This window comes from Zophobas morio, unplaced genomic scaffold (genome assembly GCF_036711695.1).
Source record: "Zophobas morio isolate AGI-343-1 ecotype UQ-CSIRO unplaced genomic scaffold, CSIRO_AGI_Zmor_V1 ptg000030l, whole genome shotgun sequence".
NCBI lineage: Eukaryota > Metazoa > Arthropoda > Insecta > Coleoptera > Tenebrionidae > Zophobas > Zophobas morio.
Genome location: NW_026972135.1, coordinates 10,928,337 through 10,955,714, shown reverse-complemented (window position 1 = coordinate 10,955,714; position 27,378 = coordinate 10,928,337). Strand labels below are relative to the sequence as shown.

General features: G+C 37.5%; 3 protein-coding genes and 1 long non-coding RNA gene across 6 annotated transcripts in view; 2 read left to right on the top strand and 2 right to left on the bottom strand.

The window, feature by feature from the left end:
* LOC135137932 (uncharacterized) overlaps positions 1 to 27,378 on the top strand; it is a 138,240-nt gene that overhangs the window by 104,000 nt on the left and 6,862 nt on the right. Inside the window, exons 3-4 of one of the 3 annotated variants that reach the window (XR_010281961.1) lie at positions 25,511 to 25,743; positions 25,802 to 26,114. The exons of 1 other annotated variant lie outside the window; for it this stretch is intronic. This is a non-coding gene — a long non-coding RNA (uncharacterized LOC135137932). Of the gene's footprint in view, positions 1 to 25,510; positions 26,115 to 27,378 lie in introns of those variants that run through there. One more of the 3 variants, XR_010281960.1, reaches the window with a different exon arrangement.
* On the bottom strand, positions 3,716 to 6,049 carry LOC135138903 (piggyBac transposable element-derived protein 3-like). Its single transcript, XM_064068931.1, has 2 exons — positions 5,809 to 6,049; positions 3,716 to 5,580 (listed from the first exon to the last, which is right to left on the bottom strand). The coding sequence occupies exon 2, from the start codon at positions 5,573 to 5,575 to the stop codon at positions 3,830 to 3,832; it is 1,746 nt and encodes a 581-aa protein (XP_063925001.1). The 5' UTR covers positions 5,576 to 5,580; positions 5,809 to 6,049; the 3' UTR covers positions 3,716 to 3,829.
* Positions 20,194 to 22,590, top strand: LOC135137930 (putative nuclease HARBI1). Its single transcript, XM_064067710.1, has 4 exons — positions 20,194 to 21,476; positions 21,530 to 21,698; positions 21,752 to 22,062; positions 22,115 to 22,590. The coding sequence occupies exons 1-4, from the start codon at positions 21,275 to 21,277 to the stop codon at positions 22,588 to 22,590; spliced, it is 1,158 nt and encodes a 385-aa protein (XP_063923780.1). The 5' UTR covers positions 20,194 to 21,274.
* Positions 22,685 to 24,177, bottom strand: LOC135137931 (uncharacterized). The gene is made up of 2 exons (XM_064067712.1): positions 23,385 to 24,177; positions 22,685 to 23,333 (listed from the first exon to the last, which is right to left on the bottom strand). Exons 1-2 carry the CDS (start codon positions 23,413 to 23,415, stop codon positions 22,723 to 22,725), a joined length of 642 nt encoding a protein of 213 aa, XP_063923782.1. The 5' UTR covers positions 23,416 to 24,177; the 3' UTR covers positions 22,685 to 22,722.

The following is a 27,378-nucleotide window of genomic DNA, read 5'->3' as shown; positions in this document are numbered from 1 at the left end:
AGCGACAATAGCATAGCCAATCACTGTTTCCTTACCTCCAGGTTCACGTTGGGTTAGCACACCCGCAATGCCGAAGCGGGCTAGCATCCGTATACAGAATGCAATGATTCCGGGGGTTAAAAATACTCAAGATTGGGGCAGGAATGAGCGAATCTCGAAAAACTTGAAATGAGTTGTCGTGTCGCTCATTCCATTCCCATTCACTTCCTTTCTTGAGAAGCCGAGGGGGAGGTTGGAACGAATTTTCAAAAATGTCCAACTAATCCCAGAAACTGCCGAACCTGGTAGGCGTTTTGAGGTTTACTGCCCATTCACAATGGACATAAGGCATAACAAGTACATAAAGCTTACATAAATACGTAAAGTTGAAACGTTGGAAAACGTGTACCCCTGTTCACAGTGGACGAACGTAATTCTTATGCTTATGAACGTTTTATGTAATCCTTGTGTGCGTACACAAAGTTGAAACAAGTTCAACTTTGTGCACGAATTATGTCAAAATTATGTTAAAATCTAGGGACTTTTGAATGCTGCTATTGAATTCCCTTTGACAGTTGGCACTTGGCACTTCACACCTTTGATTATATTATATAAATTATAATCAAAGCTTCACACTGCGAGTCTGTTCTGTACTGCGAGTTGTCAAGTTCGAATATCGTATGAAATTGTAGGTTAGATATTTTGATTGACTCAGTTTGAGGTTAGCCGTTTCTATGTTTAGCCAGGAGTTATTCCGTTCTGCGTTTGCGCAGTTTAACAATTCTTACAGAGTTCACTCTGTCCACTGTGAACGTAGATAAGTATAAGCCAGACACAGACCAAAAACGTAAATTATGTTATGCGCTCGTTCTTATGTCTTATGTCCATTGTGAATGGGCAGTTAGGGAAATGTGTGATAGCGTCAATCTTCCTTGAGGACGGTTGTATAGTCAAGTCCTTCTTGGATGGTCTTTGACGGGATTAGAATGTTACACTAAGACTTTTGTGAAGCGCAAAGGATTCAAAATCCGGTCTATTGCTCGTTGAAAAACATAAGGTGCATTCTGTTACCATCCGGTGTAATAAAAGCTGTATACTGAATGGAAGTTTCCGCCACTTGAATTTGGTGATATGGTTCAAATTCATTTTGCGAATCTTGGCTAATTTTTGAAATGAATTTATATTATTTATAATAAATAATCTTTTCTTCTCGGTGAAAAATGTCTGTTTTTGGATTTTTCTTTGACGAGGAATGAATGAGGATTCACTTTTTTACAAAAAAATCCTCATTTATTTTCTTCAAATTTTCAAGAAATTTTCTGTAGTTGGAAACGTTACATTTAGCCATGGCATTGATTTTGTATTAATTCTGTGTCATTAGGAGTACTTTTTTGTGCCAAAATTCGAGTAGCTCTTCTTGTAGCATTATCTCATTTTCTGAAAATTCTCCAATCATCAAGTTTTTGTCAGCGGTTGCTTCTTCCACTTGTGGTTCATGTTTCGTAATTTTTATAAACATCGCAACTAGATGCAGTAATCAGGGCGTCTTTGTCACCCGCGTTCTGGCTTAAAATTCTTGGTACGCGCGCACTTTATCAACTTGGAGTACCGCACACTGCGACGGTTCCCTGCTTGAAGGTACGTCCATGGGAAGTACGCAAACCTTCGAAATGCCGCGCCCTTAAGGTGGGTACAGATATGAGGCAGAACGCGAACGAGGCAAGGCGAGGCCTCATTCCGTTGCGAATGTATTCACCAGAAGCTGCGAACGAGGCATCGATCCAATCTGTGCCATCTGCTTCGTTCCGAGCAGTGTTCAACATGGCCGATGAGTAAATAGTGTCCAATAGGGTACCCTAGGTGCAATGGGGGCCTATACACCTATGCATTTGGCTTGGCTGCAAGGTGTTTTGCCCCAGTTAGCTCGGACACAACCTAAGGGAGAAACGCTCTCAGATATTTTTAGGTTAAATACTCGTACATAAAAAGTACTATGGTGTCTAGATAATATATATTAAAAAGCCTGATATACGTGCACCCCTGTGACACTTATCTCAAAGTGTGAGGACTCATCTTAAAGGATTTCTGTATATATCTCCTCCTCCGGTTCTTGAGATTCCTTCTGCTTGTTGGGTGAATCATTATCTTTAAGTTGTTGACCTTAAGGACCACATGCTCACACCTTTTTCTCCTTGGGGCTTGGCCCTGACCTTGATTTCTTACCCGTGAGTATAGGGCCCTAATCCCTTGCCAATGTTCAGTATCCTTCTTTCTGAACTTCAATCCTAAAAACACAATCACCCCGCACAAGAACGTGAGGATGATATACAAGATAACACTGCTACCAGCATTGAAGTAATCAATCGGATGCAACGGTACTTGGGTGATGTTCTCAAATACGGGTAATGTGTAAGTGTCAACTGGGTGAATGAAGACAAAACCAACGTCCCCGTCATTAGTGATGGTTCTGGGTGGCCCAGTCGATGGGGTAGTGCAAGTAATTGAGTCAACTATGAGACTTTCACAAAGAGTTGAGTTGACCACTTGGATGCTCTCTCTTTTCGGGACCTGGATATGTGGATATGACCAAAGGGATCAGTTTTCAGTCTTATTAATGTAGAGGCATGGGGGCACACCATGACACCACTCTGTATCGAGAAGGCAGAAGGGTACCTGCCCGGGTCTATAATCTTCTTGATCGGAAGATTTGTCAAAAATTCTCGGATGGATTTATATGATCTAGAGAAGTAAATTGATTGCTTGCATACGAGAACAGAGGTTAAATCGCGGCAGACATCCTCAATTAACGGGTACACCGAACCATCATGGGCCTCAATTTGCTTTTTTGGACCCTCATAAATCACCTGACTGTCGTTACTAATAAACGGACAAGCTCTGACATTAATTAGAGTTGCAAATATATCGCTGTGGATGATAGGGAGGTACATAACACCTGTGAAGGTAGAGCGATCAACACTAACTGTGGCAAGTAAAAAGTGTGATAGTTGATAAATTAGCTGCTGTTCCCCATGATAAATTGATGACTCAATAAGGGGTCTGATAGTAGCATCTGGGAAACGACTCTGGCGGGGAGCATCTCACGTGATACTTTGCCACTAGTAGCAGCATCAAGATTGAGTAAAAAATGGATATGGCCATCGTTCAGCCAATCCTTAATAGTTAGTGATGCCTGCATCTCATATCCTAAGTCACACCTTGTTATGTTAATGAGTTGATTGATTCTCTCTGATTCGGTCCTAATCACAGATATAATTTCGGTGTTTTGGGAAATAATCTGAAGTTGTGTGTCATGGACTTCTCTTATATTCTCCATCAAAGCATCCTGGTTTTTAACTAGGTTATCAATATGGTACTTAATTCTGGTGATCTCGGCTCCTTCGATGACTTCTCCGATTCCCAATGCAGATATACTCCTGATGCCAGCAAGAGCAATGAGAGGGAGTGCTCGTTTTTTCCTCATGTATTTGGAGGCCCTTGAATTGATCTCTTTGAGGTTTTTTTATCAATGGGCTGAAGATGGTTTGTAAGCAGTTCTTTCTCTACCAGATCCGCTACTGGCCTAGTGAATGCCCTGTTCACCGTGCCCAAGTCCCCCACTGTTAAGCCCTTACTAATGTTTATATAGTCTGGCCTGATGGTGAAGCTAGTTAACCTCTTAAGGTCCACTTATACTAGAATCTTATTTAAAAAATTCATTCCATGAAAAAAGTGGCCAGAGGCAGTTAGTAAACAAATTGTAGTTTTCAAAATATTTATTTTCTGCTTTAGAAAACAACAAAACAATATGTTCCTTTGCAGGAACACTGGTCATATAGACATAATTATGCAATCAAATATGAAATTCAGCGAAGCAGTTTCTAGTCTTAGTAATACATAGATGTACCTTACACTTTACACAATAGAAATAAGTTTTTAGTCCACACAATGGTCTCTTGCACCGTTGCCTTTCTTTGTTATAAGAAGGAAAGTGGGCCACCTTGTCTGTACGCACGTCAAACTGAGGTATAGGTTTTGTTGCTCCCCTTCTCTTTTTCTCTTCATAATTCTTTTCAGTACTTCCGCTTGGTCTTCCTCTTTTTCTTGTATTTTCATCCTTTCCCACTCGGCAAAGAGCTTCGGCTACTTCAGCACGAAATCCCAAAGAATCTAGAATATCTTTTTTGTCCATGTTACTCTTCTGCATATCAGTCTTGTATTTTAACCATGCGCTAACTAGAGCCAAGTCGATTAAATGAAAAAACAGTTTGAGATACCATTTTCGACTTCTTAGGCTTATCCTGTAGTAGGATATGAGTCCATCAAGAAGGTCAACCCCACCCATAAAGTTATTATATAGCTTTATCATATTGGGACGGGTCACCTCAACTCTTCTTTTGCCTTTTCTGTCAAAGCGTTCAACAATATCGACAGGCTGGCTTCCGCAAAATGTACTAAGGAGACAAACGCTCTTGTTGTCGAACCATTTCAGAGTATGAATATCAACACTGTTGACTGTTGTCTTATATTCCTCATAAGTGCCTCTACCTTTTTTTTTCAAAACGTTGTCGCTGCTGAATTGTAAACCAGGAAGTCTGTTGCATCTTACGGTCCCCAAACTATAAATCCCATCTTCTTGAAGAGAGGTAAGCAGCTTTACAGAGGTAAACCAATTGTCGAAGAAGAGTAAATAATTTTTGTGTTGTGGTATCACAGATGCCAAGCGTAGTACAATATTTCCACTAGCTCCTATATCCTCCTTTCCCGGTGTTGGCAATATTTTTCCTGTGTAAATTTCAAAATTGTGAACCAAACCACTGCTATCGCACAATACGAATATTTTGTAACCCCATTTGTTGGGTTTTTTGGGATTATACTGCTTTAGTGCAGATCTTCCTTTGTACGGCACTATTTGTTCATCTACGCAAAGCATCTGTGGTTTGACTTGATTTTTAAATTTTTCTGTCAATGCATCTATTATGGGTCTAAGCTTGAATAGCTTATCACGGTTTGGATCATTTCTATCCGTGGGAAGGTCATCGTTGTTGTTGAAATGTAAATTCTTTTTTATATCTTCCCATCTCTTTCTGGACATACAGTCAGCAACTTGGGCTACTCTGCAAGCTGACTTCCAGTAAAGTCTATGTCGCGGTAAATGGAAAATTGACATGTATATAACAGTTCCAATAAAAATTTCTAATTCAGAACGTGTTAGATTCAGGGGCTTGTTTACGTCATTTTGAATAGCATATAAATTGCTTTGTTCCACTATGAGATAAAGCAATTCGTTCGAAAAAAATTGCTGATAATAATGAATTGGGCGTCCAATTTCGGACTCCTCGGTTTCCTCCGCAACGAAAGGTGGCAATGGCAATTCTTCATCATTATTATTGAGTTTAGTCCACTTGTATGTGGGTTTTCCTCTTACATTCGTAGCTGTAGCCACATGATCTACAGGTTGATTATCTTCATCTGATTCGGAACTACTAATTGAATCGTCACTGTCAGAAGAAGAGGAATCCCTTGAATTTTGTACAACAAACTCATCATCTGAGTCTCCAAGATTATCGTCCTCACTATCGCTTGGTATGTAGGCCATTTTTACTGTAAAAACCCAACAATATTGCTATTAGTTCATATGTACCAAAAGTCCACTGTTCCATTTCAGGAACAATCTAATTTTCATCTAAATGACCAATGTTCCATATGAGGAACTAACAGAATTTTGGGCTCCTACAGACTAATTGTATATTTACAATAACTAGGAAGGTACAGGCATATCTTCTAAAGTCTAACAATAGCCTAAATAATTTTAGTTTGATCGGTACTTACCCAAAAATTAAAAAATTACGATCACAAATAACTCAACACCACACAACGTGCTCCGTCTGCAAAGGTATGACTGAACTTATTCTAGTTTCACTCTAGATGGCGTTTGCTGTTACTTATCAATGTTTATTCATTGGTATATATTAGGAACAACGGTCAGTTAAAGAACTGGCGGAATGATTGCTCTTTTCTAATTGTTTTTGGTCTGAGTTAGGTATGTTCCTGATTCGGAACACAGGACCTTAAGAGGTTAACTGGTTGGGTATGATGTTGTTCGTATACCTATTTTTGGCTATGGCCATCATATTGTAGAGGTTTTGAGAAATTGAGCAGCCTGGGGGTGGGGGAGGTATATGTGGGATTACCGGTACCGTATATGTTAAAGGGATCATATAGAGGCCCTGGTAAAGCAAAACGGGCTTTGTTTTCTCCATCACCATGCTTCCCTCTCGAATAATAGAGACTCCAGGCCCTTCGTTCAGCTCTAAGGAAGCGATTTGATGGGGGGAATCGCCAGAATCTTGGACCACAAGAGATGTCACAAGTGTGTGGGTAGTGAGTATCAGGAGGGTTACTACAGTTGCAGTCATCATCCTGTGATTTGATGACCCAATCACCCTTCTTTTCAATCTAGGGAATGCCTTTAAGTGCGGGGTGGTTTTCACCAAGGCTTTTCTGAGCCCGCTTGGCTCACTGGATACGTTGGTCAAGGCCGAGCACAGGGAGGAGTCCCTATCTGTTAGTGTTGGTCCTTTTGCGAAGATATCTAGTTTCTACCCTCTATTTTACTTAGTGGTGTACTCTCGAGTGGAAAGTTAAGTATTGGTGATGTAAGTAGGCTAGTAGAAAAAACAGTATTACCTACTAAAGTTAAGATAGCTATAAGAAAGGAATATAATCTTCCGAATCACACTGAAGAAAGTGATTATGATTCAGAAGAAACAATAGCTAATGATTAATTTTTAAGTTTATTTGTTAGTTTTTTTTATAAGATCCAATGTGTAATTTTTTTATAGACAACACGAAGTTGACAGTAAGAGGTTAACATGGCTTTTTCTTGGTAAGCAAATTTTGTCGAATACACATTCCTCCCCTTCGTATTTACTAATTCGGGAGGGAGTTCTGCCTTATTCTTACGAATTGCACCAAGCAAAGTTAAATTTTTCGTTTCCAGTTCTCTTGCAAGTTCGAGACTTGTGAAAAAATTATCAGTGGTCACATTTTTTCCTGATCTTTCCAATCCTTGTGTCATTTCTAAGACCACTCGCTTGCCTTGGTTGCGTTCAGGTTGGTCCCCTATTTTACCACTATATATTTGGCAATTGTAAACATATGAAGTTTGGCTGTCGCATGCTGCCCAGATCTTTATGCCATATTTTCCTGGTTTTGATGGTATGTACTGCTTGAAGGGACACCTACCACGAAAAGTAAGCAACTGCTCATCGACTGTCAAATTTTCGTAAGGTTTGTATGAATCTTGCAATGTGGGTATCCATAATTCAAGAAGTGTTCTGATCGGTGATAACTTGTCCGAATCTCGATTTTTTCTTGTGGCTTCAGCATTATCAAAACGCAGACATTGAGAAATTAGAGTAAACCTGTTTCTGCTCATAGTTTTGTTGAATATAGGACGGCCATCTTCTACATTCCACAAAATCGTAATTCCTTCATTATGAGATTGTAAACTCCTGCCAGGATTAGCAAACCAACAAAACGTAGAAACTCATTCGCGTCCATGGTTTTCCATACGTCTCCGTACTTCAGTTGACCTTCTGCATTAGTCCACTGAACAATGTGATTTACAATATTATCTCTGAAAAATAGTTGAAAACTACTGTAAATTGTGTCCACGTTCCGCCTAGCATATCTTGTAGGTCCTCCTTCTTGATGCATAATGTTGCGCACTGGTTGTCGTCCTGTTCTGTGTGTTAGTGGGTCTAAGTACCATTTTTCGAGTTTATTTTTCGACCTGAAGTACCATCTAAACATTTTCTGTCATAATTTTGAAAATAATGAAAAACTAAATAAGAAAATTTAGTTGTTGATTTTCACTATTAGCAGATGCAGGTTCTGCGTTGGACGTATTTTCGGAGTCGTATTCTGACTGCACTTCAGTCAAATCCTCTTCTTCGCTATCATCTGAATTAGCAGTAACATTCTCGTCAACTTCAACATCACTATCACATTCTCGAAGCCACTCTAGTAAAACATCTTCCGCACCTTTGTCGCCTAAACGAACCGAACTTCTTCCAGCCATGACTTTCGATCGAATGAACAAGAACAATGCACCTTGCATAAACGCAGTGTATACAGCACTAACACAAAATTCGGGGGAGCACCGGGCAACAAGAGAAGAGTAAGAAAACAGGGGATTACCAGTAAAAAATCTTAAAATTATATCACCCGTGTAGCAACCAGGGAAGCTAAGAAACATATATAGACCAGGAAAATATCAAAATAAGGAAAGAAATCGATGAAAATTTTAAAATCACTTATTTAGTAACTGGGGTCGCTGATGACCCCAATGGTACTACGTGTGATCTTATCATTTTTTGATAAAATTATGCTAGCTACAGAAATTCTGCTTTAGCCGAACTAAGAAAACAAGAAGTTAAGAAAAGTCAATTTTTTTCAGAATTTAAAATAAAAAAATTTCAATAGAAAAACACGTTCAAACTGCGCTTGGGGTCTCCAATGACCCCACGGTATTATGAGGGTTAAGTGCTGCGATTCTGCTTTTGGCTGCTATTAAATGAGTTTGACTGTTTTCGGATGAATCCGTAACCCTGAGATAAACCGCTGTCCCGTATGCGACTTGGGACGCATCTCCAAAGCCATGCATTTCGATTGCAATACGGTTAATCTGAATTATATTGCGTGGAATGTTAATTTGATTCGAACTACCGAAAGTTCTTAAAAGATTTTGCCATGTTTGTTGTATAGTTTCGGCAACAGGCTCGTCCCAACCGATTTTTAACATCCGGAGCTTTTGGATCACTATTTTTGCCGTAACAATGACTGGGGCAATTAAACCTAAAAGGTCGAATATTTGTGCGGTTTTCGATAAAATTTTACGTTTTGTTATTTGATTTGAAACATTATATTCAAAATCCTTAACTGAATAGTATAAAATGTCGTGATAAGGATTCCACAACAATCCTAAAGGTTTTGTGTATTCGCCTTTTGTTCATGACTAAGTGTGTCAGGAATTAGCTCAGAATGATTGGAGGCCCATTTCCGTAGCGAAAATCCTCCATGTTTTAAGATCTCTATAATTTAATTAATTAATTTATGATAACTTCTTCCCACCGAATTGTGTCCCGTGAGAAGGTCATCGACGTAGAAATCTCTTTGGATGATTTTCGCGGCCTCTGGATATTGGGATTTGAATTGTAAGGCCAATTCGTGCAGGCACCTGATCACAATAAAACTAGCCGGTTTTGTTCCGTAAGTTAAAGTGGTTAACCGAAAAGTCTTTAATTCATCCTGAATGTTATCTCGCCAAAAAATACGTTGGTAGTTCGTATGCTCAGGATGCATTAGTATCATGGGGTACATTTTCGTTATGTCGCCACTTAAAACGTATTTGAAAGTTCGAAACCGTGTTAATTTTGCAAAAAGATCGTCTTGTACGTATTGAAGGACCTGCTAAAAGATTGTCGTTGAGGGAAAGTCCGCTTTCGGTTTTTGATGATGTGGCAAATATGTGACCTTTTGATTTTCGATTTCACTAGGAGGAACTTCTTCCATATGGTTTAATAGTTTATATTCGCGCATAAATTTTGAACAATCAGCTTTGAGGTCTGGTTTTTTTACAAGTTTTCTTTCAAGATTATAAAATTCCCTTAATGCATTTTTGCGATTTGAATTAAGAATTGGCGGATTGTTAACAAAGGGTAATTTGACTATAGAGCGGCCATCAGCTGCCCTATTTGTTGTTAGTTTATAATGATTTTCACATTTAAGTTCTTCGTCAGTGAGCCTCGTGCAAACGGTTCGGCATTGTTCTAATTCCCAAAATTTTTCTACCTGTTTTTCTAATACGGATGACGTATTTAGATTACCTGAATGCGGAACGTTTAAGGATCCTCCGACAATAAAACCTAACTGAGTTGCCTGCAATTTAAGTTCGCTAGGGGGCGAATTTTCGTTTGAACACAAAAGTTCCCAAAACAGACCGGCACCAATGAGGATATCAATTGGTCCAGGATCGTAAAAATAGGATCTGTTAATAGCTTATCGTTTGGTATAACCAGATGTTTTGGATGTATTCGCGCCAACGGCAGATTTTCAGTGATTTGATCCAAAATTAAACAATTTATGTTTGCCGAAAACTTCTCATAACGTGATTTTATTTCTACGTTCGCCAAATATTTTACGTTAGATTTGGTTTTTCCGATAGCGCCAATATTTATATGTACTGGATTTAGTTTTAAACCAAATTTTTTGCATATCGATGTAGTGATGTAATTACTCATGCTGCCCGAATCTAAAACAGCTCTGCATTGTATGTATTTGTTTTGTGCATTTTTAATTAGGATTAGAGCTGTTGACCGAATTACAGTGTCTTTTAAATTGAATAATGAGTGATTTACAACCGAATTTACGTGCTGAGTTTCGCTGTTTTCGGGTGTTTCTCTCCGCATTCGCGACATCTTGATTTTGAAAAACAAGTCTGTGTTTTATGATTGCTTCGAAAACAGTTAGTACATAAATTCAATTTTTTAGTGAAATTAAATCTTTGTTGTAAGCTTAAATTTCGAAATTCTGGACAATGATACATACCAGTGATTATGTATTTAATGACGGATCGGTATTTTCCAACAGATCGCGTGCATTCTCAAAAAACTGCTCAATAATCGGAGGTGAAAGTGACGCTCTTTTTGTAGATATATTGGAAGACAAACGGTTTGAAATCAGGTGTTTGTGTCTTTTAATAAAATTGGTTGCCCAATCTGGTCCAGGCAAGTTATTTTTAAGTCGTTTTTGTTGAAGGCCAAGTTTATCCAGATAAGCTTTTACCATTAGTCTTAAATCTAAAAGATCAAATTGGTATCCCCAGCTTGCTACAAGATTTAAGTGTTCCAGAAAAACAGTTTCCTCTTCCAGACTAAAGAGATTTGGACGACCTGGACGATCATTTTTGTTTTGTCTTGAAACACGTCGTGCAACTGTAGATTTTGGAACCAAGTATTTTTTTTCTGCTTCAAGAAGAGTTAACTTTTTTGCACGAACGTCTTCAACTGCCCGCTGTAAATTCTCATTGCTATAAGCAAAATACGGTTTGTAATTTTTACCATTTCTAATATTCGATAACGTCCTTTTGTACTTCCGCACCATTTTGCGTCTCTAAAAAAAATTGCGGTTTAAAAAGTAACTAAACAGTACAATAATTACATGCAGATACATGCAAGTACTTGTATTATACAAGATCCTGTAATAATAAGCAATTTCCCAAATAACCCCGATGGGGCTGTCCAAATAGCCCCATTTTAGTAAAAATGTCGCCCAAGACATATTTTTCAGTCAATTTTTTTGATTTTTTGATATTTTGGGGCAAATATACGTAACTTTTTTTCTGAATATTCATACTTACTCTGAAATCACTTATTTTGTTTCTAGAGCACAAAGTTGGACATACAAAAATTTTTCAAAAATGTAACGTCCGCGTTTTAAACAAATCACTGCCTTATCGGCTTCACATTTCTAGAACTCTGTACAAGAAACTTTTAGGTTCGAGACTAAACTCAACTTTTCCACTGGATGCGTTCGGAAACTATCACGATCAGCGTGCGTTAAATACTTTTTTTGGTCGGTTGCCGAATATCCTCACATTTCCTGATTAGCCCCGTCTTACGGTACTTACAAACATTTCGACATTTATGAATATAATCAGTTATAATCATTTCTTCCATGTGGTCTTGAATTTATATACGAAATAAATCCCTTCTTCCATGGGCGCCGGCAGGATTATTTGCAGGGGGGTGCCCCCGTACATTATAGGATATAGTATATATATTTGCTCCATTTTCGAATTGAATCTGGGGATGAAATTTAAAAAATCATTTAGAATCAGGAGAAAGAAACTCTTTGTATATATCGCATTAAATTCAAAATGAATTGATTGAAACTTGTACTGATGTTGTGAAGAGCAAAATAATTGAGGATGTGAATCAGGCATCCGTTTTTTAGGTGTTGGCTGATGAGACTGCTAATATTAATGACACAGAACAATTATCGACTGGAGTTCGGTATTTGCGTTGTGATCAAGACAATAAAAATTCAATAATTTGCGAAGAATTTGAGAACTGAATGCGAAAGCCATTTCAAAAGCTATTATCCACTTCCTAGAAGATTGCAATTTGGATTTAAATTAAAGTGTGTATTTTATACTAAGCCAGGGGGGTGCAAGTGCACCTCCTTGCACCCCGCTGCCGGCGCCCAAGCCTTCTTCTGCTCTTTTTACCTCTACTTTTTATTTAAAGTTGACGATTCAGTTGATTTTCCCGAAGAAGGCATTCAAACGCAACTGATGAAGATATTAAAAAAAACGTTAGCTTATTTTTAGCTTCAGAATTTATTTTATTTTTATATATATATGAAAGTAAAAACTCATCATTTTCAAATTTCTCAAGGTAAGAGAATTTTTAATGCAATAGTTGTGACGGATATATGTTTCGTTTTCAGTTGCCAAAAATACTGAGATGAATTTAATATTGTTTAGCTTCTAAACACAAAATTTTTAGTACTTTCTTAACAAAGGTAAGTATTTTAACTGTAATGATTAGAAAAATAAATGTGTGCTTTTATAGCTTCTTGATCGCGGCTAAAGAACATACCCTGAAAAAATATGTTGATTTTTAAATTGCAGCTGATCAGTGGTTTTCAAAAATACAATACAAGTTCTGTTGTTATCAACGTACTTTTTAATTTAAAATGTTCGTTTATAAACAAAGTCGGTGCCATTTCAATCTGTCCACTTGTTAAAAAGTAAGGTTGGTTACCCTGTTCTGCTTGGATTTTTGTTCAATACGGTTGGCAGCGCCGGGTTTTACGTATATAAATTGTTGAAAGAGCAATTTTTAAATTAAAAATGGACAATTCAGTAAAAAAACAAACCAGAACTCTGTTGTCCCGTCAAATGAAGATGGCAATAGTCAAATGCCACTAGGAATTGAAACATCTTTGTCCCTTGGCGTCTAATCGTCAATTAGAGGACAAACTCCAAGGTATTTTTTCGCTATGGCAGTAATTGCTTATTCTTTTCACCCTGTACCTTTCACGTCCCATTTTATCCATTAGTGCTCAAGAAGTCAAATTAGAACTGTTTTAAACCATCATCGATCTGGTTATCCCTTCCAAAATCCTCAAACCGGTAGAAAGCCCAGGTCTCATTTCTACACCGACTTCCAGTTTAAAGAGGATCTTAGTAGGCATATATACGAACTGAACAAAAAAAAACGAGTACTTCACATCAGAAGATCTATTTGAGCACGCAAAAAATGAACTAGAGTACACTGCAAGCTTGAGAACCTTGAATAGAATCATAAAATCTTTTTTTCTGCCAATAAGTTCCACAAATCTCATGACATGGCGCATACAAGTAGTACTGAAATTGTACTTGATGAAAATAACCAAAAATTAACAAATATCAGTGGACAAGTACTAGTGCAGGATACCTGTAAGTGTAACTACAGAATTTCCACAAAATCAGTAGTAAATAATCATTTTGCAGCTGGAAATCTTTTCTACGCAATACTGGAAAATGAAAATTGTGAAGAAGAAAAGTTTACTACTTTTGGAGCTTCTAATGAATTATAAAATTCAGTTGCGGGGTCCAAAAATTAAAAAAAAGTTATTGTGGACAACATTAAGCACTGAGATGAAAGAACATGGTTTTACTATGTCCAGCAATGTGATAGAGCGAAAATTTCGAAACATGAAACATCAGTTTTTAAAGATTCGCGATAAGAACACAAAAACAGGCAGAGGCAGACAATCATGGCAATATTTTAATATAATGCAAGACCTATTTCATGATGACACTTGTGTTAATCCCATAAGCCGCATGGCATCACTACCTGGCCTAGACCAAGTAATGAAAGGCATACAAGTGTTACAAATGTGGAAAATGATGAAACTGACAGTGAATCAGGATATGATGTGATCAGACAACTACATTCAACAACAAAAATGATTCCTGAAACTGCCTCATTAAGTGCTGTGCGAGACGCTGTTCTCAAAAGACGACTGACAACCAATAAAGAAAGTGGAGAAAATACTCATTGTAAGAAAGTAAACAAGCGAGGTGGACCAAAAGAAGAAATATCTGCTCTACAAAAAGCTACTGAAGACAACAACGACATACAGCGAGCCAGAAACAATATTCTTCAACAGTTATTGCAGAAATTATTATTTTTTTTTTGTCTTGCTGTTTGCATTATTCTTGTTGGACCTATTTTCGAATTTTGTTTTTGTTAATGCAGGGCTTTCACAGACTCACTTTTTTCACTATTTCTCACTTTTTCCAAGAATCCTCACTTTTTTTACTATTTTTTCAATTCACTAACTTTTTTCACTTTTTCTCTGTAAAAAATTTTTGGTTTTCCCATTTACAAATTTATTTATTTCTTTACCTGAAGTATTTTAAATCCATTGATCCCCAAGTAATAAAAAAAAAATACGCTTTGGAATATTTTTCTAGACTGTGTGAGACATTAAATATTATCATTCCAGGTAACGCTGTAGAAGAGTACAGGTTATTAAAATTTGAAACCTTACCAACATTAGAAAAGACTGATAGAATTGACAATTACTGGATAATAGGGCTCTCACTTGGTTCATATGTTATGAAAAAGTTCATATTTTTAATGTAAGTCGTTATTTCATATTTGGTATGAATTTGTTCATAAAAGTTCATATTGATTAGTTCGTATTAAAATTAAATTTAATAACATTATAGTTTAAAAGCATACTGTAACGACCACTTAATTCCGTCGCCACTCTATTAGAATAATACGCAATTTCGGGAAAACAAGTATAATAATGGCATGATAATATTTACAAAACTATACTATTCTAATTACAAACTAGATCGACTGTATCTAGCCGCGACCGAACGGGGAGAGCGCGAGTAGCTCGTCCGTGAGGGTTGCTTAGGGTTGCCTCCCATAGATAAATAATACTACGTAAAATAGAATGCAAACTCGGCTGTAATGCGTGTCCCAGGTTTGTGTCTAGGCTTATGTACCGGCCACATAATAAGAGATAGCACTGATAGCAGTAAAGTATTTTTTTCCAAAAATTACTTGGCGACAACTTCCACAGCCAATTTTAAGAAACAATAAAAAAACTAATGTCATTTATGATTAGTATAAAAGTGTCATTTGTGTGATTATACGTGATAACAAAACGTAAAATATGAAACTATGCAGTGTTTTGAAATGTCTAAACACTAAAATTATTAAACGCCATCGTTTTCCCACCCCCACAAATACAACGAGCGTTTTAAAATTTGGTTGGAACGGACAGGGAATCCAAATTTAGGCAAATTAGATCCCACGAAAATATATAAAAATGGATATTTTCTTTGCGATGTACATTTTAAAGAAACGGATTTTGGCCCCAATCAAAAACTTAAAAATACTGCCATTCCTACAGTTCAAATTATGCATGGTAAATATTTGTGTGCAAGTGAATGCCATAGATAATTTTTACAATAATTTCAGATAATATGAACGACCCCGAAAGACACACCCATGATCCCGTAAACCCTATTTCTATACTGGATTCTCAAAAATTTTGTACTGAAGTATCTCGAAATTCCAGAAAAACCCTAAACGAAACTTTAAACCAAGAATCTTCTCGAATACTAAATTTACATTCAAATTCTAGGAATATTTCGCGTACAGCCCGTAGAAACAAAATTAAGGTAGCTTCGTATCGCCAACGATTGAAATTATACTCCAAATTTGAAGTAAAATTAGAAAGCAAAATTTTAAGTCAGGATGCTATAAATTTTTGTTTATCACAATTAAAAAGACGAAATGTCAAACCAAAGGGTCGCAGGTTTACCACTGAAGATAAATTATTTGCATTAATGTTTTATAAACAGTCTGGGAGATGTTATAGAAAAATGAGACAGATTTTTGCACTGCCTTCACGTCAAACAATTATGTCTATGTTGAACAAAATTCCAGTAGACGTTGGTAGGGGAACCCGGGGTGGAACGGGGTACCGGGGCGGAATGGGAAAGCGCCACGACGCTCGCCACAAATGACGGAGACACATGAGCATCACGCACAACGTTGTGTTCGCTGCGCCGCATTATATGGAGTGGTCGTTGTCAGTGTGAGAGTGCGTTTGATTTGGATTCTATCGAAGGTCAACAAAAAAGCTTGCGAATTCTAAGTTTTGCTATGCGACACAAAGGTAATTACATTGTACACTATTTTTTGTTCGGAAATGGACATTATATGTTTGCTTCAATATACTTTTGGCTATCCAAAACTGTATTGATAACTCGAGTTCAACAAACATAACCTCCCATAATACTGATGTGTATGTGAGCGGTGCTTCGGGGCGCAATGGGTGGGGCACAATGGGGTATACCCCATTCCGCCTCTGATCATATTTGTACTTCTCATATTAGTAGGTATTATTGTTCCTACTGCATATATAAAAAAAACGAGCCGGTAGTCCTGGTCTACGGATGCTATGAACCAAGCTGTGGATGCGGTTATTAGTGGACAAATGGGATACATGATGGCATCTAACCGATTTAACGTGCCCTCATCAACACTGGAGCGATATGTTCAGAAAAGACGGAAGAATCCAGGAGCTGATAAAACGTCAGGAAAATATCACACTGTTTTCACTGCTGAGCAAGAGCTAGAGCTTGTAGCTTACTTGAAAGATATGCAAAAACAACTCTTCGGCATGACTATGAAAGAGTTTCGTAGACTAGCATATCAGCTAGCAGAAAAGAATAATTGCAGCCATAAGTTTAGCAAAACTTTGGAAATGGCGGGAGAAGACTGGGTTAGGGGCTTTTTGACGCGTCACCGTGATTTAAGCCTTAGAAATCCAGAAGCAACATCTGGAGCAAGGGCTATGGGTTTTAACAGAGTAGCTGTATTGCCATGATTTATACTCTAACTCCAATGAAGGCTGGTGTTGTTGTACTATCTGTAAGAAATGGGCACATTTGACGTGTACTGGTCTAGACAGTGATGACGATGAAAGTGTTCTCATCTGTGAGCTGTGCCAATAATTAGTACCCCATTGTACCCCGGGGAGTGGGGCAGAATGGGAAATTTCCCTTTTTTTTTTCAAACATAAATTTTTAATAGTAATTATTAATTTAGATAAGTTTAAATACAGAGTCTTGGTAGAAAAAAGATTAAATAAACCTACAAAATGGCAAATAATTGTGTAGTTTCATTCAAGCTCTCACAAATTGCAACCAAAGCTTAGGTATCCCGTTCCACCCCGGGTTCCCCTATAAACAAAATAATTTTCGACAATCTTAAAGAATCTGCTTCAAAATTAAATAACCAAGATAGAATATGTGCATTAATTTTTGATGAAATGTCCATAATGCCCCACATAGAGTATGACAAATATACGGATACATTTTTCGGATTTCAAAATTTTGGATTTGAACAAAATTTACAGATAGCAGATCATGTTCTTGTTTTTTTCATTCGCAGAGTGTTTAAAAAATGGCAACAGCCAATATACTTTGCATTTTCTTTTCGTCTACAAAATCTTACATATTGACAACTATTATAAAAACTCTGGTTGAAAAAATACAAAATTGTGGATTCAAAATTCTGGTTACAATTTGTGATCAAGGCCAACCAAACCAAGCAGCTATAAATTCTCTGCTAAAGGAGTCGAAACAACGTTATATACATAAAGGGATGGAACCTAAAAGAAGAATTTTATTAGGGGATCAAGAAATTATTCCCTTATATGACACGCCTCATTTAATTAAATGTATTAGGAACAATCTGCTTACTAAAAATTTAGTGTGGAAAACAAGCGAGGAAATTTTGGTTGCAAATTGGAAACATATAATCGATGCGTACTACAGTGATCAAACATGTGGAGAATTACGGGCTCTACAGAAAATTACGGATCTCCACGTAATTCCGGAAAAAATTCAAAAGATGAAGGTGTGCTATGCTACACAAGTTTTGAGTCACTCAATGGCATCGACTATTACGCTATTGGTTAAATCTAGTAAATACAAATTTAAAAATAATTAACAGATTCATTTACAATTTAATTTTACAGCCGAATGCAGTTTAACACACGAGGCAATGGGAACAGCACGAATTATAAAATTTTTTGACAAGCTCTTCGACAGTGTAAATGGCAGTACTTTTCAATCACGGTGCGGAAAACCATTTTCTGGGGGCGTATTTAAATCTTCTGGTCATAAACATTTTTGGAAGGAAGCTATCAAAATTTTGGGTGATAGGTATGTATTTCGTCGATGAGGCCGGAAAAATGGTAGTACCTCCGTGTATAAAAAACTGGATTGCAACGTTAGAAGGTTTTGTGGATTTACATACAATTTTAGTAGAACAGGGCAGGTGCAAATATTTTTTACCTAGATGTTTAAATCAAGATGTTATTGAAAACTATTTTGGCAAAATCAGAAGTCAAAGAAATCGAGCAACTAATCTAACGGCAGCCCAATTTAAGGAAAGTTTCAAATCTCTATTATTACGCAATTTTTATAGTTCAAATTCAGGGGGCGCAAACTGTGAGAAAACGAACATACCGGATTTATTTCATATTAAAAGACTTGTGGATAAAAACATAAATCAACCTTCAGTAAATGAAACGAGTTACGAAATTTTAAACGTGAATATGTACATTTCAAAACTGTCTCCATATAATTTAGAAAAAGATCTTCATAAAAGTATTGTTGGTTATGTGTCTGGCTGGGTTGCGAAAACATTAAGAAATTTGAAGTGTGAATATTGTAAAACCCAAATTTTAAACAATTTTTCGGAAGACGAACAATGTTACAAATTAATACGTATAAGAGAATACAATTGTAATAACAGAAAATTGCAATATTGTAAGTTAGATTTTATAAAAAACATTAACAGAATTTATAATATTTCAAGAATCGTTTTAAACAATTGTACATTTTTCGACAACATCAAAAACAAAATTTCGTTTATAGTATCTCATCATGTCAAATTTTCGTTTCATTGTGAACATAAGGAATTAATTGAAAGTGAAATATGTAATAAAATTATATATTTAACAATTTTTACGTTTGTAAAAGGTTTGAATTTAATTTTAAGCGGTCGCGATACAAGAGTTTCCACACATAAAAATGCATTATATCAAAACGCTTGTATAATGTACCAAAAAAAATTAAAGTCAAAAAATCGTAGACAATACTAATAAATTGTATATTATTCTACTTTGTGTTTTTGATATTATTAGTGATAATAAAAATAAAATATTAATTATAAAATATGCAGCAATGACGCATCTAGTAGTTCATGCTTTAGCACCGGCCACAAGGCACCAGGGGGCGTTTATTGAGACCAAAAATCAAGTGGGAGTTTGCATTCTATTTACGTAGTATTATTTATCTATGTTGCCTCCACTCCCGTAGCGCCATCTAGTGAGTTCGCGTTACACTCCCTCTTTAGATTACACGGACTGCCCACAGGTGGAATCTAATATCTGAAAACTAGAAAGTAAATATGGCTTTATGTACAGCAAGTGCATGTTGGTCGTTTTCGAAGGCGTTGACCAGAAGGCTGGACTTGCGTAACATCTGGTTCAGCCGCGTCTTCTTCCGCATCGGGTACGACCTCGGGAGCGGGCGCCTTCTTGGGACGACCACGGCGTCGAAGAGGCACCACTGTATTTTTGCCCATTGGCTTGTCTGGCTCTTCTCGAAAGCAACAATGTAAGTCACTGGAGACTTCTTCTCGATCACGATGTATGGACCGTCCCGTCGAGGGGTGAATTTGCTTGAAAAACCGCGCTCTTGACTACTAAGAGCGTGCACATCCACGAGAACCTCGTCACCGATGTCGAAGGTGGGCGTACGCCTGCGTCGTTGGTCCGCGTATTTCTTCGCTCGATCTTGTTGCTGCTGGGACCTTTCGCGCGAATCCTTTAATGTCTCCGCGATCACCTTTAGGTACGGCGTTATTTCCGCGACGAAATTTTCGTTGTTCACGACCGCACGAATGTCAGTATGCACATCAAAAGGTGTCCTCATCCCGACCGAAGCACAGAAAAGCGGGCGTTTTTCCGGTCGAACCGTGCCTGGCACCATTCATCGCGAACCTTACCGACGGTAACGAAACACTCCACATATTATGTTTCTCCTCAACTAGGATGGCTAGTTGCGTTTTTATATCCCTGTTTCTTCGTTCTTCGGGATTTGCAGAGGGGTAGTAGAGAGGAGTCAAATTTTGCGTGAAGCCGAGGTAGTAGGCGACCTGTTGCATCACTTCTCCTACAAACTGTGGCCCATTGTCGCTGATGATTTTGCGGGGCGTCCCATAGCGGCGTATTACCTCATTTATGAGACACTTGGCACATGCTTCGGCGGTTGCTTTTTGTAGTGGAAATAGTTCAATCCATCTGCTAGCTGTATCTTCAATAGCCAGAACCCATCTTTCCTGAGCAGGGGTCGCTGGAAGAGGGCCGAAAAGATCCATAGCTAGTACTTCGAATCGCTGTGCCATAACGGGCGTTTGCAGAAGTCCCGCAGGTTTTAAATTGCTGCATTTATATTTTTGGCATTCTGCGCAATTTTGGACGTGTCGCCTCACATCACGTCGCAATGTGGACCAGTAATACCTGCGATTTACCTTTTCAATAGTTCGCTCGACACCTGGATGACCTGCAATAGGTGAATTATGAAATTCGGTCATAACGTCTGGTACCTGCTGCTTTGGGACTACAAGCTGTGGCACTTCGCTATCAACGTCCGGGGAATATCTATACAAAATACCGTTGGACAACATATAACCGCGACCCAACCAGCGACACACAGTCTCTTCATTGTTGGTTTCGAGGTCATTAATTATTGCCACCAACTCTTCGTCCTTGAGTTGTTCATCCCGTAGCTCTCTGGTCGAAACTGAGGGAAAACTGATCTCTACGGAACAAACCTTGATGTCGGTGGGATCACCAACTATATCCGTCACTGGGGGACGCGACAATAGGCGTTTACGATTGTTCAACCTCAGTTCCTGACCCCAACCCGGGAGTCACGTGATTGGGTAACAGAGGTTTCAACCCAGTTCTTGTAATAAACGAATGCACTGATTTCACGGTTTCTTCCTAGGTGGCAGACTTTAACAGTAGTAGGGATTTTTTGTAGTAGGTTTGTAGCTGTCATAACAGCCATAACATAACCTCTTTAGATTTACGAACAAATGTTGGGTTATTTTTTTTTTGTTCATAATTGTAAATGGGTACTACCGTTGAAAGGAGACGCAAACTAAGATGTCTGATAAGGGCAAGTATGGCCATTATCAGTGCGTTAAATGATAGCGACTCTGAAGATGATGTGCTGGTGTTAAAAATGTTATCAAATGTATTAAAGCCTCCACGTCGAAAGAGAAATTGCATAACCACCTTTATGCAAACGGTTAGCATGTACAGACCTGATGGTAAGTTAAAGTAACATTATTTTCATTAAATTTGAAATTTATGTTTTTTGAAGAATTTCGTTCCCATTTTCGCATGTATCGTGAAACGTTTCATGGGATAGTGGAACTGCTTGCTCCGAAAATAGTGAACGTTGAACAGTTTGGCCCTGGCCGCCCTCATATAAATGTTGAAAAGCAAGTACTTGTGTTTTTATGGTTCATGGCGAACCAGGAAGTTTTTAGGTACGTATAGTTAACAAAAAGTTTGCAGCATTTGGACATAAGTCAAATTTTAGGTCCATTGCAGATCGTTTTGATCTTTCCAAATCAACTTGTTGGGATAGCGTGCATAAAATTGCATCAATATTATGTCAAATTTCTAAAGATCATATTGTTTGGCCAACAGAAAGGCAACTGAATGAAACCATTCAGGGTTTTCAATTACGGGGCAATTTTCCGGGCGTTGTTGGTGCGATCGATGGGTGTCATTTTAGAATATCAACTCCAGTATTTGAGCACACATCCTATATTAATAGAAATAAATACCACTCCCTACATTTACAGGGAGTTTGTAATTCCAAATACCTCTTTATCGACTGCTTTGTTGGTATATAACCAAAATCAAAACATACATTTTTATTAACTTGTCCTCATTTCAGGGTATCCGGGAAGTGTACATGATGCACGAGTGTTCAATAACTCCCCAGTTTTGCAAATGGTTCAATGTGAAGCCCGTTTTCCTCAAACAGTGCATTTATTAGGGGATTCAGCATACCCAAATAGGACATATATATTAACACCATTTAAAGATAATGGGCATTTAACAGCTCCTCAGAAAAACTACAACAGAATTCATTCCAAGACGAGATGTGCCATTGAACAGACCTTTGGTTTACTGAAAGGACGCTTTAGAATTTTGCGTTCCATAAATAAGGTGAGAACTGACTTGGTTCCAACAATCATATTAGCTGGTTGTGTTTTACACAACATTGCTATGCGGATGGGGGATGATGACATAGAGGTGTTCGAGGAGGATGAGAATATTGCAGAAGAAGTGGAAGGTATTCCTGAACAGCAAGGGAACCAGAAGCGTGAACACATTGTAAATTTATTATATTATGATAATTTTAACTAACAAAAATAAAAATATTCAGACAAATGTATTTAACAATTCAATGATATATTAACAAAATAAACATACTTTCTTGGTAACATCAAGTAAAAAAACTGATAAAAATAAAGTTTTCTTTCTACTTTACATGCAAATTCAATTTTCCACTTTATCACTCAACTTCTCAACAGCCTCAAGCAATTTGGCTTGGATAGCCATCTTCTCGTTATGTCTCCTCTCAGCTTGTTCTTTATAATCAACTAACCATGTTGGCTCATCACTCGTTTGCTGACAAGGCCGCTGACGCTTGTTTCTTCTGATTTTATAGTTGTTGGGTTGCTTTTCCTGTACCGTTTCGCTAGTACCAGGCATGTCTTGTACATTTTTGTCAGTCGGCATTGTGCCTAAGAGTACTGGGGGTTTTATTTCTGGTCTTTGCCCAAATAATTTATCCATAGCAGAGAAGTACGGCCAGTCTGCCCTGTCCCTTCCACTGGAATTGTTGTGATCCACTATTTTTTTATATTGTTTTTTTAAGTTTTTCCATTTATTTTCCACTTGCTCAATCGTTACATGGTACGAATGCGACTGCATTTCCGCTGCTATCTGTCCCCAAACACTCCTGTTTGTACATTTTTTCGAATCAAAGCAAATTTTATGTTGTTCATACAAAGTTATGAAGAGTTTTGTTGAAGCGTCATTCCAAATATAAATCGTTGGGTTTTTCATCGGCCTTTGGATATGAAATTCTTCTGATATTTCTGATACTGCAATAAAATTTATTTTCATATTGACATGCAATTTAATAATATACACACCATCATCACACTCATCTTCCCTTGATGTCATTTTTTTCGTTATAAATATTGCTCTGCCTGAAGTCTCTGGCCTGGCTCTAACCTCTAATCACTTTCCCGCGTTCTATTGTAGTTGTAGCTGCATCGTATTTCTTTTTAATGCGCATGCGGTTTCTTGACATCGCCATTGCTACCCTGCTTCTCGAGCAGGTTCAAATGATCCAACTCGATCCGCTAACTGGTTCCTTTAACTAAATAAGCGAACACCGATCCAGGAGACCCGGTTGAATAATCGAACGCCTGAACCCAAACCTTTTGGATCGGGTTGAATATTCGTAAACGCCTAATGTATCTGCGACAACATTGCTCCGCCCCGGCGTCGAAGGACTGGAGTAACGCGCCAACCTTCCCGACGGAGACTTCAAAGATATCAGCCATTTCAGAGGTTGGTGATCTGAAGCCACAGTAACTTTCGCCCCTTCTAGGTAGCCGCGAAACTTCTGAACGCCGAACACAATGGCAAGTGCTTCTCGTTCGGTCGTGTTGTAGTTCCGCTCCGCTGCCGTCAGAAGTCGGCTAGCGTACTCAACGGGCCGTTCTTCGGGACCCTCCCCCTGCAGTAGACACGCACCTAGAGCGTATGCACTAAAATCCGTACGCAACGTATACGGTAGGGATGGATCTGCTTGGCGTAGTATGGGTGCCGTCGTGAGCAGGTGTTTCAACTTTTCAAACGCTTCTCCCTGTGCGCTCCCCCACGTCCACTGAGATTTCTTCTTGATGAGGTATGTCAAGGGCTGGGCCACATTTGAAAATTCAGGTATAAATCGACGAAACCAACTACACGTCTGCAAGAAAGACATTAGTTGCTTGACATTACTTGGTGGTTGCATGTCCACAATCGCGGATACTTTATCAGGGTCGGCGGAGATCCCGCCACTACTAATTACATGTCCGAAAAACTTTACGGCGGCACGGGCGAAAACACATTTCTTCCGGTTAGCACTTAGTCTGAACTGACGTAGTAGCTCAAACAGGTCAGGTCAGGTGTTCTTCGAACGTCTCTGATAGAATGATCAAGTCGTCCATATATACCAGCAAACATACCCCAGGAACGCCAGCCTTAAATCGATCCGTAAGCCGCTGGAAGGTGGCTGGCGAATTGCGCAAGCCAAATGGCATTCGGATAAAACGGTATAGACCGGATGGCGTTATGAATGTTGTCTGGTCACGATCTTCCATCCTAACGGGGACCTGCCAAAACCTTTTTTTTTTTCAAATCGATAGTGCTCATGTAAAAACTTCGTTTGGCGGCATGGAGCAGATCGTCAATTCGCGGCAGGGGATAGCGATCTGGGACAGTCACGTGATTTAATTTTCGGTAGTCCACACACACGCGACTGATTGCTTGTGAAAACTCTGACAATGACATTGACTTCATTGGGGAATCTGATCCACCACCTCTCGTGGAGCAGCTGAATAAGGAACCCGAACAAGGAGATTTTGTTTTAATTTTATTCGAAGAAAAAAAGAAAAAAATATATTACATCGCAGAAGTCTTACGCAAAAGTGAAACTGAAGAATACGAGGTAAAAAGAAGATATCTCTCTGGTGCCCATTGAAAAAATAAAAATGGTACTTCCAAAGCCGGCACATGTGGGAACAACAAAGCGACAGAAGTCGTACTTCAAATTTGAAGTAAATTTTCACAATCTTGACATCCATTAAAACACTGTCTAATTGTGGAACATTGTATGTCTGACAGTGGAACATACATGTTCCACGATTGGACAATTTCATTTTAATTTTTCAAAGGCAATTATTATTCAGCTTTTTTTTAATATACGTCTGTTTTTTTTGTAAAAATCTTTTCTTTTATTACTTATTTCTTACATGCCGAGGAAGTTTATTTTTTTTGTAATAAATTTAAGTTCTATACAATAAAATGTATTTTTTGTCTGATTGTGGAACACCTTCCCCTATCACGAATTTGGCGTGCAGTGTTCGATGATCTGTTATCAGATTGTCGTCCTAAACCAAGTTAAATCTATCAGTATACTGATAGATTTAACGTAAGTTTACAACAAAGTTGCTCTATATAGTATGTGTCCTAGATGTAATTGCGATGATTTCTGTATATTTTTAAGGAATTTGGAACCAAATACTAAAAAACCAAAGTGAAATGAAGTATTCGATTAAAGCGTTGACGAAGAAAGTGGATGAAATGGATACCATGATGAGAATAAAATATTCACAAATAACCAGCTCATCTGGATCCATCAATGACAGCATGTTTGTTGATAAACTGCCATGCAGTAGCTCAGACGATTCAAATGCATTGGACAGTTGCATCATGGACGATCAAATTTTTTCAGACTTGGTATGGTACCCACTTACAGTATAGTACATTCATATAAGAATATGAACAAACTTTGTAGGTCAACTTTTTGTATCTAGTAGGTGGAGAAACTGTCACTAAAACGATATATATGATAATGAAAAAATTGATAACAAATACTCTTGCAACAAATTACTCTGGTGTTGGCAAAAAGCACAAATTGCCTTTTTGCAACTTAAAAAAACTTACAGTACAATTTTAGGTAAAATATTATATTAAGATCAAGCACATTAAATAATATTGTCTTTTGCAACGGCATCAGACGAACAAATTAAGAAAACTGTTTCGTTATAGTTGGCCCAAAGCAAAAATCGAATTACACATACAAAAGTTTAGTTTAAATTTACTCTGAAAATTGCAGGTAATTTTGTGGCTATAGAATTTTCAATTTTCACACTTGTACCTACACTTTTCTATTAACTGTTGTTAATAAAATTATCATCTAGATTAAAGTCTTGTATTACGTGTGTAAAAAAATCTCATTTGTAAAATCTTCATTTAAAATAAAATTTCTTGAAAAGAGTTTTTCTTTTTTTTAATTTTGCTGGTGTATAACTGTCAGTTGGATAAGTAGAGAATAAAGCGTTAAGATTAGTTCTTCATCTTAAATGTTTTTGAATAGTTAAGCAAATATTACAACAGATTTACATTTTTTCTATTAAGGAGTTAGAGCAAAATGATCTGCTGTTTATTTAATTAAAAAATATATTGCAATAAACTAATGAAATATACAGACGGTGTCCGGAAAAAGCGGATTACCTCTTCGATAAGTCCTGGTGAGTAGTGAAAATATATTTTAAAACAATCCTTAATTTTGATGGAGTTATAATTATCCTTATATAAGTTTCATTTTTATTACGTTTAACAACTATAATAACGCGTCCGATAAGTTGTGTGTAATAAAACTTCATGATCAAACATTAATTACTGTTTCAGTTGAAATGTACAGTTAGGGACACGGAATTTCAAACGACAACCAACTTTCTGACATTTAAAAACATTGTAGTCTTATATCTTATTGTCATTATGATTGACAGGTCGTTTGAAATTCCATGTCCCCAACTGTACAATGTTATGATTGTTTTGTTTTTGTAGTGATTTTATAAAATATTTATATGATCGAAAAAATTGTCAAATTCAATGTTGTTACAATATTATATTGCTAATAAGGTGCGAGACAAAAAATTATCACGGCGCAATTTTTTAAGAATTTTTTATTATGTACTCCTTTAACTAAATAATACATACTGGAGAAGTCAATTTAGTTTATAAAAATGCTTTTTTCAGTGATATTTTTGCATCAAATAATTTCTGATCTGTGAAAACTCAATTGCGTCAAGAAATTTTGGGACAAAAAATTATCACGCATCACTTTTTATATAAAAACTAATTAAAAAAACGTAATATGCGTAATTGCTGTTTATTTGTACGATATGCAATTGTTTGTTAGAACTGTCAAAGTGTCGAAATATATTTGGCTGAGCTATAAATGCTATAATAATTGTCTTTCGTCATGGGCAAAGAAAACGATCTAACAGAACGCGAAAAAGGACAGATTGAGGCATACTGTGACCAAGGTTTGAGTTTTGCGGAAATAGGAAGATAGATTGAAAGAGA